Raw genomic sequence first — 18,176 nt, forward strand, 5'->3', positions numbered from 1 at the left:
CAGTCTCTCTTGCCCTACAAGTAACTCCCAGAGGCTGGTGCCAGGGCAATGACGCTGCTCATTCAAAATCTGCAGCTGTCGTGTCTGAAAGCCCTGCAGGACACCAGTCCAAGTGGGGACACGGCCTTAGGAAGTGACTCTAGGCTGCTGCCAGCCACGGGCGTGAGGATGTGGAGTGGGTGGGCAGGCACTGGGACAGGTGTACCCACAAGCCAGAGTCTGTGCCACCGAACGTAAAAACAGTCGTGGACAGGCCAGGGCGCCTTCAGATGCTGTGAACGAATGCGCGTCTCAGGAAAGCAAAGCCCTGCCCGCAGGCGGCAGGAAGTGGCCAGCACCGCACCCAAGGGGAACCCCTAAGAAAACCAAGGGGGCAGCACGGGGCAGGGCTCGGCAGTCCCCGCTCAGACGACCGACACGGGAGCTTGAATGCACAGACAGGAGACCCATGAGATTAAAACAGATTACATGTCAGCATTAAAAAAAGACATGCTTTCGCGAATGAATCCGTCTTCATCGACAGCAGGCCCTGGGGGAGCTTCCCGCGCAAGCGAAGGCCTGACGCTTGTTGTGGCTCCCTGCAAAGCACAGCTGCGTGCAGGCCCTGATCTCAGCGTCCTGGTCGATCCTTAATCCCGACACTTCTTGTTTATTTCACCCAGAGAAGGCGAGAGCAGAGCAGAGCACCTCCTCCTCGGCCTCGAGTGTGTCCACAGGCGGCTGGGCGGTGTCTCAGGCGCCGGCCCTGTGACCTGGCCCGTCTGTCCTGCTCTCCTGCCGGGACGGCTCCACGGACATCTGCCTTGCATCTCCACGTAATCCCCCTCCCTCTTCCCCACATCGCCGCAAGCATGGGGCCACCCTAATCTTTAAAGTGGACAAGAACCATAAACCTCTACCTGTGGGGGGATTAGAGGCCTTCGCAGGCATTTTACTAGATGGGGCTTAAACATACAGCAAAGAGAAGGAAAACCTTCCAAGACTTAATCCTGTGGTCGCCACTGACCCAATTCTCTTGGCAGGAGGCTACTCCTGGAGGCTGCTTCCAATATGCTGATGGGAGGAAGGAGCGCTGAGGGTCTTGTCAGCGGTATGCTTTGCCATCACGCTGCTCTTACCATTCCACTACACTAGGCCTGGTGCTAGCATAGTTTAAAATCAAATACCCTGGTCATTCAACTTCTTCCCTCAGCCAACACTGTACCCACACTGCCTTCAAGGAGCCGTTCCTCATGCCCACATGTGCCCGTGTGATGAGAGCAGACGGAAAGGGGGACGGCGTGTTGGCTCAGGCCTGCGTGTGCCCATGTGATCAGAGCAGATGGAAAGGGGGATGGCGTGTCAGCTCATCTCCTCACCAGAACTTTCCGTGTGTAAACGTGAGGTTTCCTAACTCAGCCTCACGTTTCAGAAACAGTTATTTTATTTTTTTTTGAGACAGTCTTGCTTTTGCCCAGGCTGGAGTGCAGTGGCATGATCTCGGCTCACTGCAGCCTCCAGTGCTGGGATTACAGGTGTGAACCTTGTGCATGGCCCAGAATCAGGTTTACATGGTCTGGCTGGGCATTAGATCAGGCAGTGTGGATGCTCTGATTTCAATTTCTGTTTGGACAGCTCCCAACGTTTCTCCCCAAAAACATACTACTCTTTTTTTCTGTATCATTATGAAAAGGATTTGAGGTTAAAACCCACCCTCTCCCCTAACCAGACCCTCGAGAAGCAGTAATCCAGTGTCACCTTGAGGAGGGCCAAAACAGTAGATTTTCAGATGGCCACTACAGTGCCCCCATCCCAGGACACTCTCCCGCAATATGACTTTGCTGCTTCTCCCATTAACAGGTGGAATCTATTTCTCTCACCAGGAATTTAGGCTAGATCAACAGGATACGGCAGAAGTGATAGTATGTGACTCCACACTGAGACCTCTCGAGGGGTCCTGCCTGAACCTGGTGCTACTTGGTGGGGAAACCACATTCAGGAGCACGAGGCATTCCAACGTCCCCTGGACTGACCAGCTGCCACCAGATGAAGGCAGACACGCAAGTGAGCCCAAGCAGCAACTCACAGAAGAACCGCCCAGCCAAGCCCAGTCTAAATTGCTGACCCACAGCATGATAAGCAAACACAGTGGTGGCTGCTGTAAGCCCCAGCATTTTAGGCTAGTTTGTTATGTGGCAAAAAAGAACTGTAAAAGAATTTGAGAATTTTACTGGAAAGAGTATTGAACTGTGTGAGTCAAGACTCCACTTCGGCTTTCAAGTAAACATTAATGAACCTGAATCACTGCTTCAACTGAGAAGCACACGCACATCAAAATTCAGAGGGAATAAAAAATCCAATACATACTTTAGTGTTCTGTAAAGGACAGAAAATTTCATTTTATCTATTTCCTAGTAATTGAAAATTATTAAATCCAACTTCAAAGTTTTATAGGTTTTAACCCCTTACGGTGGGCAGCCTCTGCGACGGTCCCCAGAGATCATGCCACCTATACTCACCCCGCCTGTAATGTCCACCCCTTGCGAGTGGCCTGGGCCTGGTGACTGACTACTGAGCAGAATCTGACAGAGGTGACGGAATGTCATCCTCGGATGGGCACCCTCTCACTGGCTCGCTCAGGAGGCTTGCTGCTATGATGTGAGCCGCCCCACGGAGAGGCCCTAAGCGCCTGCAGTTAACAGCCAGCATTGAGCTCAGGGCCTTAGGCAAGCCACGTGCAAGGAGGTGTGCCCTGCTCTCTGCCCCATGAGGGTGCTGGGAAGCCACTCTCCCTAGGTGGGTCTCGGGTGACCCCCCAGGCCCCGCTGACACTCCGATTGCAGCCTGACCAATCCTGAAGACGAGGACCCAGATAAGGCCATGCCCGACCCTCAGAAACTGTGAGCTCATCACCATGGGAAGTTCTGGCTGCTAAATTTCAGGGTGATTTGTTATGCAACAGCTGATAATGAAAACACCTCTCCAAACAGATTTCACTTATTCTGTCTTTTTTTTTTTTTTTTTTTTTTGAGGCCCGGGTCTGCGCATCTGTCGCCCAGGCTGGAGTGCAGTGGCGGATCTCCCAGCTCACTGCAAGCTCCAGCCTCGGGTTCCGCGCCGACTACCTGCCTCCAAGCCTCCCGAGTAGCTGGGACTACAGGTGCCCGCCGCCTCGCCCGGCTAGTTTTTTGTATTTTTTAGTAGTGACGGGGTTTCACCGTGTTAGCCAGGATGGTCTCGATCTCCTGACCTCGTGATCCGCCCGTCTCGGCCTCCCAAAGTGCTGGGATTACAGGCTTCAGCCACCGCGCCCGTCCTATTCTGTCTTTTTAAAGCAAAAAACAGGGAGTTTACACTGCAGGAAAATTCCCAGCCAGCATTCCCTTTCTTCTCCATGGTCTATTTCCTGCACGTTAGCCACCCACATCCTTGTGAGTTCTGACAAGGGGAACTGGTGCCCCCGCAGCCACAGCCCTGGGTAAGCTGCCTGTGGGCGGAGTCTGAAGTGCAGTTCCCCTGCCTCGGTGCCCTGGCGACACGCTGCCTCACATACAGCAGTACGCACCTTCGTACACACCGGCTGGGTTAACGTGTTGGGCAGTCCATCGGCCCCTCCGGCCTGTACAGGGACAGCTTACCTGTGCCAACCAGGGCGTCTGGGTGGGTTGAGGCTTCGACAGTCAAAGTGTGGAACAGTTTCCAGAGAGAACACGGGTAACCCCTCAACTCAGATCGGCTTCCTTGACATCCAACCCACTTTATGTGATTAGTAAGGAATATTCCAGAAATCTGAAAAAAAAAAAAACAAAACAAAACCCCAAAGAATAAAAGATAATTGTTGAAATTAAAAACAGTCGACAGATACCTTCTTGACTGGGGGGGTGGTTAATGGGGGTGTGGTTTACTGAAGCTGTATCAACTGTACACACAAGATCTGTGCCTCCTACCGTACGCAAATTTAAATTCAATAAAACAAACGAGAGGAAATGGTCTCCTTTACTAAAGGAGCTCTCAAGCCACTCTGAAGAGAAGAGAGAGTTCTTCTGTATCTTGATAAACCAGTAATGTTAACCATAAAAAGTATTCACCCTTTCTTTTAAATTAGAATTAGTTGTAAGGACAGTATTAAGAGAAAAGGCAACTAACAACATACAAAAGCTCAACCATCAAATAACTCTCGGCCAGAAGAAACAAGGTGTGTTCACTTTGGAGAAGCAATGGGGTGGCCCTCGGAGCGGGTGACTGCTGGCCTGGGAGGGCTGTGAGCCCTGGGCAGATTCCGTTTGGTTTGGTTTTGTGTCTCATCCACCTTTCCCTCCCTAAGGACTCCTGAGCCCGGGACGCGCGCTAGAGGGAGATGTCCTACGTCACAGTCACGTGAGAGGGTGCACCCACGACCTCGAGCTCAGAGTGGAGTCAAGGTGGAAGACAGACTCAGGCAAGAAGCCCAGCACCATCTGCTTCTCAGCTGCAGCCAGCAAATGACAAAGCTGGCAAAGTCACAACATGGTAAGTGCACCTTATAGGATTCCCAGAAGACCTGCTGTGTGCCACTGACCACGCCGGCCACGCTCACCACGCCGGCCACGGGGGCGTCGGACAAGCAGCATGGTGGGTTTACTGCCCGTGACTAAATGCTCTGGGGGCCACAGAGAAGCTGCTGATTTGGACTAAGGAGGGAACGGCAAGAGGGAATGCCAGGACCGCTCGGGGTGCTGGTCCCCTGAGTGAAGACTAGCACTTGCTGGCAGCTGGTCTTGGGGAAAGCTCCGGCAGGACTGCCCACACTTACTGAATACAACATTTTTCCTTAGATTGGCTTACTAAATTTAAAAAGCCCAAGTACTACACTGCTTGAGAAAACCCCATTTTGTCCAAAGGACAGGTGGTCACAGTGCACTTTTGGTGAGCTGTCCTCAAACTGAAGCCCCAGCATGACGCTGCCAAGGCAGACAGGAGGCCGTAGCCATGACACTGTCATGGAGACAGTAAGTCGCCGCTCCCCTTCATCACAGCGGAGCCCGGGCCCTGAGCAGGGAGACGCACCAGCTAAGGGCGAGGGAAGGAGGGCGCGGCGTGGCTGGCAAGGGCTCGGGGGCTCACCCGCATCTTGTTGTTGACCAGGTCAAGCACGGCGTTGTAGGGGATCCTGTCCAGGGGAAGGCTGGCCAGCCACTCCTGCAGCGTCTCCAACAGCTTCCTGACTGGTGGTCGTCCAGGGAACAGCTGCACGAGGAAGGAGCCACTGGAGAGCTACAGACCCAATCCGGGCCCGCCCCCACCGCCGGCGCAGCACCTCCAAGGACAAGCAACTCCATCTGCGGAGGGGCTGAACCTAGGACGGGGCCTCTCAGAACTCGGGTTTCTCTGATGGGAGGCAGGAAACCTGAGGGGCTGTGGGGCAGGCGTCCAGCCAGCACCTCTCCCCAGGACAGCTGCGCCCATGGCCATGCCTTTCTCCAGCCCATGCCTGCAGCTCACCCACCTGTGCCCACAGCCTCGCTCCCTCCAGGTGACAGGCAAGGTCACGGTGTGTGACTCATCATGGAACTGGCGGGGGCTTGCTGATTTATTCTGCCTTCCTCACCAGGAGCTGCGCTGACCCCACCTGCCTGCCCGCTGGGCTTCCCTTCCGTCATCGCTGACTGTGTGAAGGGCACGCGGCAGTGCACAGGTGCCGGCAGCCGGGGCTAACTGCCTGTGGCCTCGTGTGGGCCGTGAGGCTGGCTGACATCAACACAGCTTAGGGAGGCATCTGGCTGAGAAGATCCCAGGGCTCTGTCTTTTTAGGAGGAACTCCGATCAGCTGCTGCACCACAAACCGTGCAAAACGCAGGCTGCCGAAAGAGCTCCGAAAACCCGAGCTGAAATCTCACGGGTGGCAATGCCGGACCAGAGACACCGGCATCTTCAGCTGAGTCCAATATATTACTCTCCCACGCAGGTTAAAAAGTACCATGATTAATTTACCAATATCAAATTTATTTTGGACATCCAAATAAAGTTCTAGAAAAATATCCAGAATAACTGATTAATAATTCTGGCCTGAGGGGAGCCTAGAGCACAAGTGTAAAAGCTCCAGGCCCAATCCAGGGACTGAGGGGGGAAGACAGAGAAGCCGGGAGGGAGGGAGCGGCCTCAGCCAGCTGTGTGACCTTAGCTTAATTGCTGGCCGGGCGGCCATCACCACTAAGAGCCACACTGTCCTCCCCGCTAATATGATGGACAGATTGGTGACACTTTCTTGGGGCGGAAACGAGGCCAGCTAGAGATTTTCAGAACTGTGTGGATGGCACCGTGGTAAAACCTGCCGAGCATACCGGCATTCATTCATGTGCCCTGGTCCTTCAAGGCTTCCTGTACTTTTCAAAAATCACATTGTAAGTAAACTCTATCCAAAGTGCTAACTATAAATTATTCTATCACTAGCATCTTATTTTTGGCAAGAGAAATAGTTTAAGCCTAAGCCTCCTTGTCATTTAGACAGTAACAAGTAACTGAGCTCATGGAGTTACACCTGGCCACCTCCTTGGCTGGTCCTCTTCAGCCTGGCCCTGGGCACAGCCAGGCCTGAGCTCTGTTGGGCTGCATCTCTGCCCGCTCCTGGCAACCCCCTCAGTGGTTTCAGACACCATAACTATGCTTGTGATGGTGCTGAGTGTGAAGCCCCCAGGACCCCTCCCTGAACCTGGCTGGCAGAGCAGGTGCACACCCCACCTGGATCTGCACGGCCCCTGCCTTTCCCTCTCCTGCCCAGCCCCTGTGCACCGCTCCTCCGAGAGCCAGCTGAGGTGTGCGCCTCCGTTCCCTCCTCCGTCTCCTCTCCAGGAAGCCAAAGCTGGGTTTTTCCAACAGGCGCTTGGCTCATGGCCCCGCCCCTCTCCATAGCCACCACCCCAGCCCCAGTGCTGGGAACAGCATGGGACGCAGGAGGCACTGGGAAAACAGGTGGAATGAGTTGGGGCACAGGCCTGAGCGGACAAAGCAAGGTGGAGAGAACCTCAGTGGAGACGGCGGAGCCCCCGCAGGGTCCGACGGCCCCCAGGGCCCACTCTGTGCAAGGCCAAATTCCCACACACAGCCCAGACCAGAACCGTCCCAAACCTTAGCCAAGACAGTCACAAAGTCCTTGAGCGTCTTCAGCTCTGCTCCAGCCAGGGACTTGTGGGCTGCCAGCTCCACCCGCAGGAGGTAGTGCAGCCCTGACTCCAGGTCCGCCGTGTACAGCTTGGACCTATGACGGGACACGGCAGAGTCAGGGAATGCCCAGCCTTTCCCTCCACAGCACCTCTCCCTGGCCTGGCTCCTCCCCACGGACTCCCGGGGCCCCCGGGAGGGCTCCTGAGCGGCCCTCAGCGGCTGGGGTGGGTTTCTGAGTGAGCCCGCCCAGCAAGCACACAGCCTTCAGTCTACCCGCGCTGTCCCCCGGGGGCTTCAGTTCAAAATGAATACTTGCTTGTCAAATTCTCTCCAAACCACGACTTCTGAATTTTCTTCTTTGTTTGGCTTTTCAGGCAAGGAAAGCGATTTTTTCCTCACATCCGGCAATGACTTCAGGTAAGAGGAAAAGAAGGCCCGCAGAGGCTTCACGCTGTGAGAAAGGGGAGGGCAAAGGTGAGAAGAGCCTCCTTTATAAAATCCTGAAGCAGGAGCCCCTGGCATTCAGGAAAGCTCTGGGCCACCGCATCCATCCTTCGAGCATGTATTGGGGACTGGGGGTCCGTGGGGACAGGCGAGACCCCGCCTGGGCCGCGGCTGAGCTTCCACCTGGGGATAAGAGGAGACACACCAAATCCACAGATGTATAGCCAGTTCCACTTGTCGTAAGTACTATGACTCATTTATGTTTGTGGGGAACTTAAGGCGTTTTGTAAAGCTGGGTTGAGCATCTGCCAAGATCAGCTTTATTCTGACTGAGATTTCCGACATGCCTAAGAGCCTTCGCCGACGCGCCCACAATCTGCCAGCCCTGAGTGGGGCATCTGGAAGTCGGGGCCTGGGGTGGATGTCAGCCCCTCCCTTAAGTCAGGCCCCTGAGCCCCCTGCGTGCCCGCCCTGCGTGGACAGGGTGGAGCTGAGCCCCCTGCGTGCCCGCCCTGTGTGGACACGGTGGAGCTGAGCCCCCTGCGTGCCCGCCCTGTGTGGACAGGGTGGAGCTGAGCCCCCTGCGTGCCCGCCCTGTGTGGACACGGTGGAGCTGAGCCCCCTGTGTGGACAGGGTGGAGCCGCCTTCTGAGGACACCCTCAATGCCATTATCGAGCACTTCAGTGTGACGCGGAGCTTGTTTCCAAAGACAGAATGTAGCAGTGATATTTGCAAAAATATTGAAATATCTACAAAACTACTAACATTATTTGACACTAAGAAGTTGTCTATATGATACTTTTAACACTAAACAAACATCTGGCAGTGGTTCAGGCCGCTCTGCCAAGGGCAGTGCTGTGCCCCAGACCTGGAATGGGCCACCTTGTCGGCACAGCGGGGTCCCCAAGCACTCAGAGCATCTCCTAACAAGCTCAATAGCCTCTGTGGTTACCCTGAATTCCAGCTTTATCTTTTTTATTTTCACGTACCTATTTTTGAGACAGGATCTTGCTCTGTTGCCCAGGCTGGAGTGCAGTGGTGCAATCTCAGCTCACTGCAGCCTCAACCTCCTGGGCTCAAATGCTCCTCCCACCTCAGCACCCTGAGTAGCTGTGGCCACAGGCACACTCCGCCACACCCAGCTGATGTTTTATTTTTCATAGTCTGGAGTCTCATCATCAACCTGGGCTGGTCTCAGACTCCTGGGCTCAAGTAATCCTCTCACCTCAGCCTCCCAAGGTGCTGGGATGACAGGGGTAAGCCACCACGCCTGGTCTCCTTTTCAAAAGGACAGAAAAATACCTAAGAAGCTGCGATCTTCGGGGCTTCTGTAGGGCGCCCTCCATGCCCCAGTCGATCTTTGAAGAGGCTAAACTGGAAGCCCCAAGAGACAGGAAACATGTCCTATCTTCACTGCTGTGTCCCTGCACCCAGGAGCCTGGTGTGGTGAGTCACCAAGAGCCACAGAGTCAACCGTGGCTAAACCCGCACATGCCGGAGGCGCTGCGGCTTCAGGCCAGGGAAAGGGGCCACCCAGTGTGGGGCAGGCTGGCCTCATGCTGTCCTTCTCCCCAAGGTGAGGAGGCCGGGTCCCCTCCAGCCTCAGGATGTTACTTAACTTTCTCAATCTTTTTTTTTTTTTTTTTTTTGAGACAGGGTCTGGCTCTGTTGCCCAGGCTGGAGTGCAGTGGCATGATCTTAGCTCACTGCAGCCTTGACCTCTGAGGCTCAAGCGATCCTCCCACCTCAGCCTCCCGAGTAGCTGGGACTACAGGCACACACCACCAGGCCCGGCTAGTTTTTTATTTTTAGTATAGGCGGGGTCTCACTGTGTTGCCTGGGCTGGTCTTGAACTACTAGACTCAAATGATGCACCTGTGCCCAGCCTCATTTTTCTCACTGTTCTAACTTTATTCAAGTTGTTTACTTTTTTGTTGGGCTTATCTGAAGGGCACACAGGCACTCTGCGCAGAGGCAAAGGGCTTATCTGAGGGGCACACGGGCACTCCGTGCAGAGGCGAAGGGCTTATCTGAGGGGCACACGGGCACTCCGCGCAGAGGCAAAGAGCTTATCTGAGGGGCACACGGGCACTCCGCGCAGAGGCGAAGGGCTTATCTGAGGGGCACACGGGCACTCCGCGCAGAGGCGAAGGGCTTATCTGAGGGGCACACGGGCACTCCACACAGAGGCAAATGGCTTGCCAAGGTTCTGCGGTTCTTAGAGAAGAGAGCAGAACGTCAGGGGCAGGGCCTGGCGCCCACCCCTACTTCTCATTCTGCAGAGGCAGGCACACGAGCTTGCCTGCCAGCCCCAGATACAGATCGAACTGCAGCCCAGAGTCTACCCAGAGCCGTGTTTGAGGAGCATCTGCTGCTCCCGAAGCACTGGCCCAGCAGCCCTTGTGCATGTGCGGGTTTAGCCACGGTTTCCTCTGCGGCTCTTGGTGAGTCACCACACCAGGCCCCTCCTAGGTGCAGGGACACAGCAGTGAGAAAACAGAAATCCACGAAAACACAGCACAGATCAGCAATACCCAAGGGCTGAGAGCCAGGGCCCAAATCTGCCCAGGGAAGTGGGGTGGAGGGGCCAGGGCTCCCCGGATCTCACACCAGACTTGCGTGGTCTACTCGGAGCCTCTTTCGGTAACTCCGCACAGCACCGGGTTCCCAGATCCCACATGGCACTCACACGTTAATCAATCCGTGCGACCCATTTGGGTAGATCAGGTAACACGCAGGAACTGAGGAAACACCGAGCTTCTCCAGAAATGCTTTGTCCCCATCCAGCGCCCGGACCACCACGATGCCTTCGTACGGGATCAGGTCTAAGATCACCTGGGGGGTGAGAACACAGTGACACTTCCACAGGGGCGGGCAGCTTCTCAGAAAACATGACGTGCAGATACACGGCCTTGCAGGGAACCTTTCCCAGAAGGGCACGGAGTGTGCCCCCTGCAGGCAAGACCCTCACTCACATCCTCATGCACATCTGAATTCCTATCGCACTTTAAGGCAACCGATGGCACACACGCCATGCGCAGAAACCAGTGTTACTTGGCAATTTTACAGACCAATCAAAGAACACCCTTATCCATGAATTTGCACTTGACTTTCTAAAACCAGGGTGCCTCTAACAACACTGACACTGGTCAAGCGAGTCCTTGTACACAGCAGCCACGCCCCATGGCCTCACGCTCCTGTCCCGCGTGTGGAAGCTTCGTGGCCGGGGCAGCAGGCCTCGAGCTGCCGCTCCTCCCCAGCCACCCTGCTCCTGTCTGGTAGTGCTCAGGTTGAAGGGGCAGCAACAGGGTCTCGGTGGCAGAGAGAGCACAGGACTGGCATCTCAGCATTTCGGAAGAAACCCCGTGTGTGCCAACACCACATTGGGCGTACGTCTTTCCTTCTCTTAGAGAGCAACAAAACCAGCTGCTCCTCAAACCAAGGGCCGTGGCTAAAGGGGTGAACTGGGCGCCCCGAGTGGCCGTGCCTCTCCTGAGCTGGGTGTGTCTGCGAAGAGCTGATCACTACTCTTGGGCCGCACTGGTGTCTGGGCCGTGCCGTGACTCTGTGCTGAAGAGCACTCCTCCTGCACGGGTGGAGCCTGGCTGCCCCGAACGCACCAGCATGCCAGGGAGGTAGGGGAGCGTGCAACACGGGCCCACACCCACCTCTGCTCGGGGGAACACCTGCCTCTGGTGTGCGTGTGTGGAGGCCCTGCCTGAGACAGCAAAGGCACGAGGGGCCTTGGGACAAGGGCGAGGGGTCTGGGAGAGCCACACACCGCTAGCGGTTCCTCAGCCCTCCACGGAGAACCCTGCCAACCACGGGAAGGCATCCTGGCGTCACCACCAAACCTGGAGGGGGCGGGGCTGGGGTGCCAGGAGGGCAGCCAGGGCACGAAGCGAGATGGTCACAGCGCGGGTGTCTGCAGCTTCCTTCCCAAGTGTGTCTCCAAAAGGCCTCGCAGGGGCAACGCTGTTTCCTCCACTCAACGCAAGGCCCCCCCCAGTGGACAGAAAAACAGTTGCCTATCAGGTTGCAAGGAGGAGGAGGAGAAGCTCAGGGTGAGCGCTGGGCGAATGTGTGCGCGGCGAGGCCTTTCGTCTCCGGAAAGACTTGGCAATAATGACTCTCCCTGGGCTGCCCCTGCACCTGGTCCCTGGACCTTATTTAGACCTGGCCAAAAGCGAGGCTTCAGAACTGTACGTGTGAAATCAAAGTATGACGATGATAGAAATGACGTTTTACGGAATCTTGGATTTGGCAAAAATGTCGAGCGTTCAGAATATAGCAATGAAAAAATCTCAGCAATACCGCACGCGAAATACAGAATGACCTCAAGGTGAGCTGAGCCTGTCGTAAAAATGAGCTCTTCTGCAAAGCCCTCTCTTAGTTTCAAACCTGGGGTTAGGCCACCTTCTGAACCCCTCCCACCGCCAAGCTCGTTCCTCCTAACAGTCTTCTCCAAACACCAGTGACTTTGCTGAGTAACGTTAACTACGCTTCCAATAATGAACAAGACCTAAAGCCACAGACAGGACACGAGACGCCGACGCAGTGACCGGCATCCACGAATCTCATCACAGATGCACCGCCAACCCCAATCACACCACGTGTGACATCTGGAGCCCACGCAGAGGCCGTACCTCCCGTCCAAGGTAGGAGCTGTTGCTTTCAAAGACAATAGCCACGTAATGGCTGCCACGGTTGTCAAGGAGGGAAAGAACATCACTGGGCCTTTCAAGAGAAAAAAAAGAGGCTTTTAGTGCTGTCAACAGCAGCGAGTTGCCCACCACATTCCAGTGGCCACATCACTTAAGAGAAACCTATTACATTTCTCGCACAGCTCAACGTGAGTCTAACAGCCACCTTCTTCCTGGGGCTACTCACTGAATGGGGTCCAGGGGCGGGCAGGCAGGCGGCCGGCTTCCTTCCGTGTGGTTCTGCAGGAAGTCAATCATGGTCTGTCTGACTGTTCGCAGCTCTCGGTCGGGTCCTGCCGGAAGCACACCAGGGTCAGAGGTGTGTGCAGCTGTCCTCGAGGGGCAGGTGCACACCCAGGGACAGCAGCCCCGTCCCAGCCCCGGGCCCAAAGACAGCAGGGTGCAGGTGGCAGCAACGTGTGCAATCCCAGCGGGTGTGCCCAATGCCATCTACAGGCGTGGTACAGACAGCACGGGATTCACACAACTGGAGACCACACGGCAATGAGACACGCATGGGTGGGCCACACGGACAGGCAACAGAGGCAGATGGCAAGACACAGCGTGGCAAGGAGCAGGCCAGGCAGCTCCACCGGGTCACTCACAGGCAGAGCCCCCGCCAGGGCGTGGCAAGGAGCAGGCCAGGCAATTCCACCAGGCCACTTACAGGCAGAGCCCCCCCAGGTGCGGCCTGAGGGGTCTGATCACACTGGGTGATGCTAGCCTGGGTGAGGTGGTTTGCAAAAATTCATCGGGTGTGTACATGTGATCTGTACATCTCCAGATATTTTTATAATAATAAATTTACTCTGAAAAAGTTTTTACTACCATATTTGCCAAGCAAGGCAAATCACAAAATGAAAATTTCTCTTTGAAGCTATTAACGTCTGAACTCTTGAGGGAAAGCAGGCAGGAAAGGTCAGCAGAGGCAAAGGTGCTGGCCCGGGCTGGGAGCTCCCCAGGCTCTGGGACTGCGTGTCTTTAGCAGGTTTAGGAGGGGAATCGCAGGGACTAAAATACAAGGCTTATGTCCTTACCTTTAAAATTTTCTCCAGTTGTAAACTCCTTTGTAAATGCTTTAAAATACTAAGAGGAAAAACACAGAACAAGTAAGAGGCAGCCTCGCGTGGGCATCTGCATATGTGTTTAAGCAACAAAACGACCGTCACCTTAGAGAAGGAGCTTTACTCAATTTCCTTCGGAAAGTTTTCATAAATTGATGACAAACCACACGCTTCTCCGTGTCTCTGTGCATATTAGTGTTTCCTGTCAGATTTACGAGGGGGCTAAGGTTAGCTCCAATCAGCAGTCCCATCATTGACATCTTCTGACCCAACAGGGCTAGAAGCAAAAGACAGTTCAACTGGGCTGGAATCACTAAAGACACAGCTCTCGGGACATGGTAGTGAGCGTGTGTCCTAACGGGGAGCTGTAACGTGAGCTGTGACCACGCAGAGACCTGCAGGAGGAGGAGACACCACGCAGTATCTCTGAGTGGATGACAAGGGTTCTTAGGTTAAAATTAAAAACTTTCTTCATCAAAGGGCACATCAAAGACAGCGACGAGACAAGGTTACAGGATGGCGGAGATCAGGTTGGTAAGAAAAGCACCGGCCAGCCAAGAGGGAAATGTGCAGACAGGCAGACGCTTCACCCGTGACACCCACGGCCCATGAAGCCAGATGCGCTGGCACCGCAGCTGCCAGGGCAATGCAAACGAAGCTGCCAGTGCTTCCGACTGCACTGCTCCCTGGGCGAGCATGAAACTGCCTGACGCTGCTGGCCCTGCAGGTCTGTTGTGCACAGACCTGGTTTGCGGCCCAGTGGCTTCTCTCCCAGCCTCAGCTCTTCCCGTGCCCGGGAATGAACACAGCAGTGCTGTTCAAAGCCACCAAAGCCTGGAAGAGGCCACATGCCTGGCAACGGGGGGTTCTGGTTCTCAGAGTGACATCACTGGACAATCCCATCCAATGAGCATCGTAGTGGATCTGAGCAACGTCCCATTAAGTAATGGAAAGAAGGCCCGAAAGTTTACACGCAGCACAGCGTGACCTGTGTCTGAAGCTAAAACAAAACAGGAAGCCATCCTGACGTAATCACACGCAGGGGCAGGCAAGCAAGCGTGCAACAGAGGCCCCGAGAGGCCCTGGGGTGGGGCTGGCACCGGTGCTGCCCAGCGTGGCACCTGTTGGGGCAGGACCACAGGTGCTGCCAGCACAGTGAAAACAACAGCCCCCAAAACACAAGGGAAGCCACCATGACGTGACACCACACCACACAGCAAGGCACCAGGGCTGACAAGGACGGGGGCACAGAACTTCCTGGGAAGTGGGCCCAAGGCGCCTACATTTCTGGAGATGCCCATGTCAAGGCGTGCAGGAGGCAGCGGCACCGGCGTGTACACACATGCTATGCACGGGCCTGCAACAGGTCACAGGTACCTCTGCCCCCTAGTGGGAGCAACGGGCACAGCCTTGTCTTCTGCGGGGCTGACCCTGGCTCAGGAAGGCAGAGGCCCTGTGGGTGTGTGTGCGTGTGAGTGTGCACGTGTGTGTGTGTTCCACCGAGGGGAGCCCCGTGGTACACGGACCACATGCGTGGCTTCAGGCTGGGGTGCCAGCCCTTGTGCTCCTGGTGTCCTTGCGCCCTCTGGCCACGCAGGCTGCAGGAGGTCTTTTCACGCATCCCCTCCATGTGACCGGGGCTGTGTGAGCATGGACAGTCCCACAGACACTTCTGCAGCACAACAGGGTGGACCAAGAGCTGCCCCCAGCAGACATCAGTTCCTACAATTCCTACAAAGTTTCAAGGAGAGAGCCAGAGAGGCCAAAACACAGGCACTACGACGTGGCGAATTTCAACATACAAGAAACCCCGTGATACTCACCCGGAAGGTGGGGTAGAAGTGGATGTCATAGTCATGGCACACGGCCTGGTTCTTCTCTTCCATGCAGTCCAGAGCTGCCACGCGGATGGCGCTGGCCCAGTCTGAAACGCAGGAGCATGACCTTCAGTGTGGTGAGCACTGAACTCTCGGGAAGCCCAGGACCCAGCGGTCCCCACTCCAGGCTGCAGACACCTAAGAGACCAGCCCACCTACCCCTTCTACGTCATCAGTTGGGCCCTCACCACACAGAGCGTCTATGTGGAGCTAGGAAACAGAACTTCCACCAAGAGCATGATGCCTCTCCTACCACAGATGGTCACAGAACAAGCGGATTTGTGCTGAACTTGCACATCACGGAGCAGGGACGAGGCTGTGGTCCCCTAATTAAATGACACCCTGATGGATGAAAGCGCTGGCTACAGAAGCGGCTGTCAGCGGCCGGCACTTCATCAGGACAGCAAGCAAGTATGTGTAGATTAATCAGACGTGGTCCAGGCTGTTTGGTAAAAACTTTCCCATGTTCTCACTCCAGCGAGCAGGTACTGGCAGCACCTGAGCAGGGTCTTTCAGGGCAAGGACGTGCACACAGACACATGTGAAGTGGTTTCCAACCCCATCCCAGGCACTGCCCACAAACCTGGGAACACCTGTGCCATTTTGGGGAGGCTAAAAGGAGCCATATTTTTTGTTCCTATCTCTAAAGTTTTTACTTTAATTTTTTGTTCCTAACTCTAAAAGTTTTTACTATGGAAAATTTCTAACATGAAAATAAAATAGAGATAAAAATGTAACAAATCCCACACATCCTACCTCCTAGATCAATAATTATCAGCTCAAGGTGAATCCTGTTTTGCCAAAGCCTCCACCCACTTCCAGAACCGTCCGAAAGCAAATCTCAGACAGCACGTCATTTCCACACGAAATCTACCAGGCTTTACCTCTGAAAGATGAAGGCTCTCCACTGGGCATGGCAGCTCATGCCTGGAATCCCAGCACTTTGGGAGGCCAAGGAGGTAAGGTTTAAGCTCAGGAGTTTGAGACCCGCCTGGGCAACATGGTAAAACCCTGTCTCTTAAAAAAAAAAAAAACACAAAAAAAATTAGCTGGGCATTGGTGGCACACACCTGTGGTCCCAGCTACTTGAGAGGCTGAGGTGGGAGGACCGTTTGAGCCCAGAAGGCAGAGGCTACAGTGAGCCAGCAACACAGGGAGGCTCTGTCTTAAAAAACAACAACAAAAAGTCCCTATATGTTCATTTGTTTAAAGTTTGTTTGAATGGAGACCCCAGCCAGGCTTGTTGGTTGCTCTTGTGGGTCCTGGCACTTTCCTTCTCTGGGTTTGACCGACAGCACCCTGGACTCCTGGCTTTTCTGTAACAGGGTACTCAGATCTAGACGCCTGTCTAATTTGTTTGGTGAGATTACTTTGTAGGCAGTGGGGCATGCTTCCACGCAGAGGCAAGCGACACCTCTCTCCTTAGTGATCACGACCTAAATGCATTAATGCACTAGGGCTGCAGCGAAATGGTGACGTGTCATCTCTCACCGTTTGTTCATGATGAGCTAGGACAATTCTGTAAAGAGAGACCTGCCCTCACTGCAACCCAGAGGAAGGACTCACACGAGGAAGGAGAGTGCCCGGCTCGTGCTTCAGTCACCAGTATCAAAGTCATGGTTTCTGAAGCTCACCACTGAGGTTTTCTTTTTAAAAGATGTGTGTTCTTTCTCTGGGATGTAAAAATGGCACTGCCAACAATTCACAAACATTTCCCAGCTCCTCACCCTGTAGGGGTCCTTCCAGGCCCTGAGACTTTGAGGGGACAGCCTAAAGGGGCACCAATGGGTCAAGGGATGGGCGCTGGCTATCATGGAGCGTGGAGGCCGTGGCAGAGTCAGCGGTGTGGCAGGGCACGCCGCACCGTGGGAGAGGCAGGTGCAGAGGCAAGACCCAGGCGCCCAGCCAACGGACCTGCCTGGAGGAACGGAGCGAGCCACGTGGGACGCTGCCGTGGCACAGCCTTGCGACCAGAAGCCCAGTGATTTCTGAATGGGAATGTATGTCTGCCTGTCACTGAGACACTGATAAGGCTCTTTGTAGACTTGTATTCTGATTCGGACCTCTTGTCTAAATCAATGATTCGACTATAAATCATGTCAAAAGAGTCAGAAGTCTTCTCTGAGAACAAGCTATGATCTCGAACTTCAGAGGTTCCGTTAAAAGCAGGCCTGGAAGAGACGGAACGTACCACAGACACTACAGATATGAAGGCTTGTGTGTGTTAGCGGTTCAGATTGCTATTTTTCCTTTTTTTTGAGACGGAGTCTCGCTCTGTCGCCCAGGCTGGAGTGCAGTGGCCGGATCTCAGCTCACTGCAAGCTCCGCCTCCTGGGTTTACTCCATTCTCCCGCCTTAGCCGGCCGAGTAGGTGCCACTACATGCCCCGGCTAGTTTTTTTTTTATTTTTTTTATTTTTTAGTAGAGACAGGGTTTCACCGTGTTAGCCAGGATGGTCTTGATCTCCTGACCTCGTGATCCGCCCGTCTCGGCCTCCCAGAGTGCTGGGATTACAGGCCTGAGCCACCGTCCGGCCCAGACTGCTATTTTTCTACGTAATATACCACAGCTTTGTTTAAGATACTGGTCTTTTCTCTCTGTAATTTAAAAACAACAACAACAACAACAAAGACACCCCTTTCAGAAACAATGACCAACTACCGTTCCTGCTTACGCTGGCTACGTGAAACCAATTCACGTTTTGAGGCCACTTTCAGTGGATGAGGGAAAAGCCACGCGAGCTCCCTGCACCCCCGGCCACACCTTCCTCAAGCCTCAGACCACATGGAACTGCGGCAGAGGGTTCGCGCTCTCATCCAGTCAGCGCAGCAGACGGCAGGGGACGCGGAAACAGAAGGTGCTCCCAGCAGCCCCGCCGTGGGCTGCCCACCGGTGACCCCTCCACAGCCTCGGCTCCTCACCCCTGCGTCCTGGCGAAGTGTCTCATTTCTGTGGCCTTTTATCTGGC

At 54.6% G+C, this 18,176-nt stretch overlaps 1 protein-coding gene across 1 annotated transcript in view; it reads right to left on the reverse strand.

The window, feature by feature from the left end:
* Window positions 1-18,176, reverse strand: part of QSOX2 (quiescin sulfhydryl oxidase 2) — a 39,472-nt gene that overhangs the window by 5,495 nt on the left and 15,801 nt on the right. Inside the window, exons 2-10 of the mRNA XM_003911088.4 lie at window positions 15,155-15,255; window positions 13,305-13,353; window positions 12,455-12,560; window positions 12,211-12,301; window positions 10,254-10,399; window positions 7,436-7,570; window positions 7,084-7,213; window positions 5,083-5,205; window positions 3,618-3,768 (exon numbers count right to left, since the gene is read on the reverse strand). Coding sequence (XP_003911137.2) covers window positions 3,618-3,768; window positions 5,083-5,205; window positions 7,084-7,213; window positions 7,436-7,570; window positions 10,254-10,399; window positions 12,211-12,301; window positions 12,455-12,560; window positions 13,305-13,353; window positions 15,155-15,255 — 1,032 coding nt within the window. The remainder of the gene's footprint in view (window positions 1-3,617; window positions 3,769-5,082; window positions 5,206-7,083; window positions 7,214-7,435; window positions 7,571-10,253; window positions 10,400-12,210; window positions 12,302-12,454; window positions 12,561-13,304; window positions 13,354-15,154; window positions 15,256-18,176) is intronic.

Source organism: Papio anubis, chromosome 13 (assembly GCF_008728515.1).
Source record: "Papio anubis isolate 15944 chromosome 13, Panubis1.0, whole genome shotgun sequence".
Taxonomy (NCBI): domain Eukaryota; kingdom Metazoa; phylum Chordata; class Mammalia; order Primates; family Cercopithecidae; genus Papio; species Papio anubis.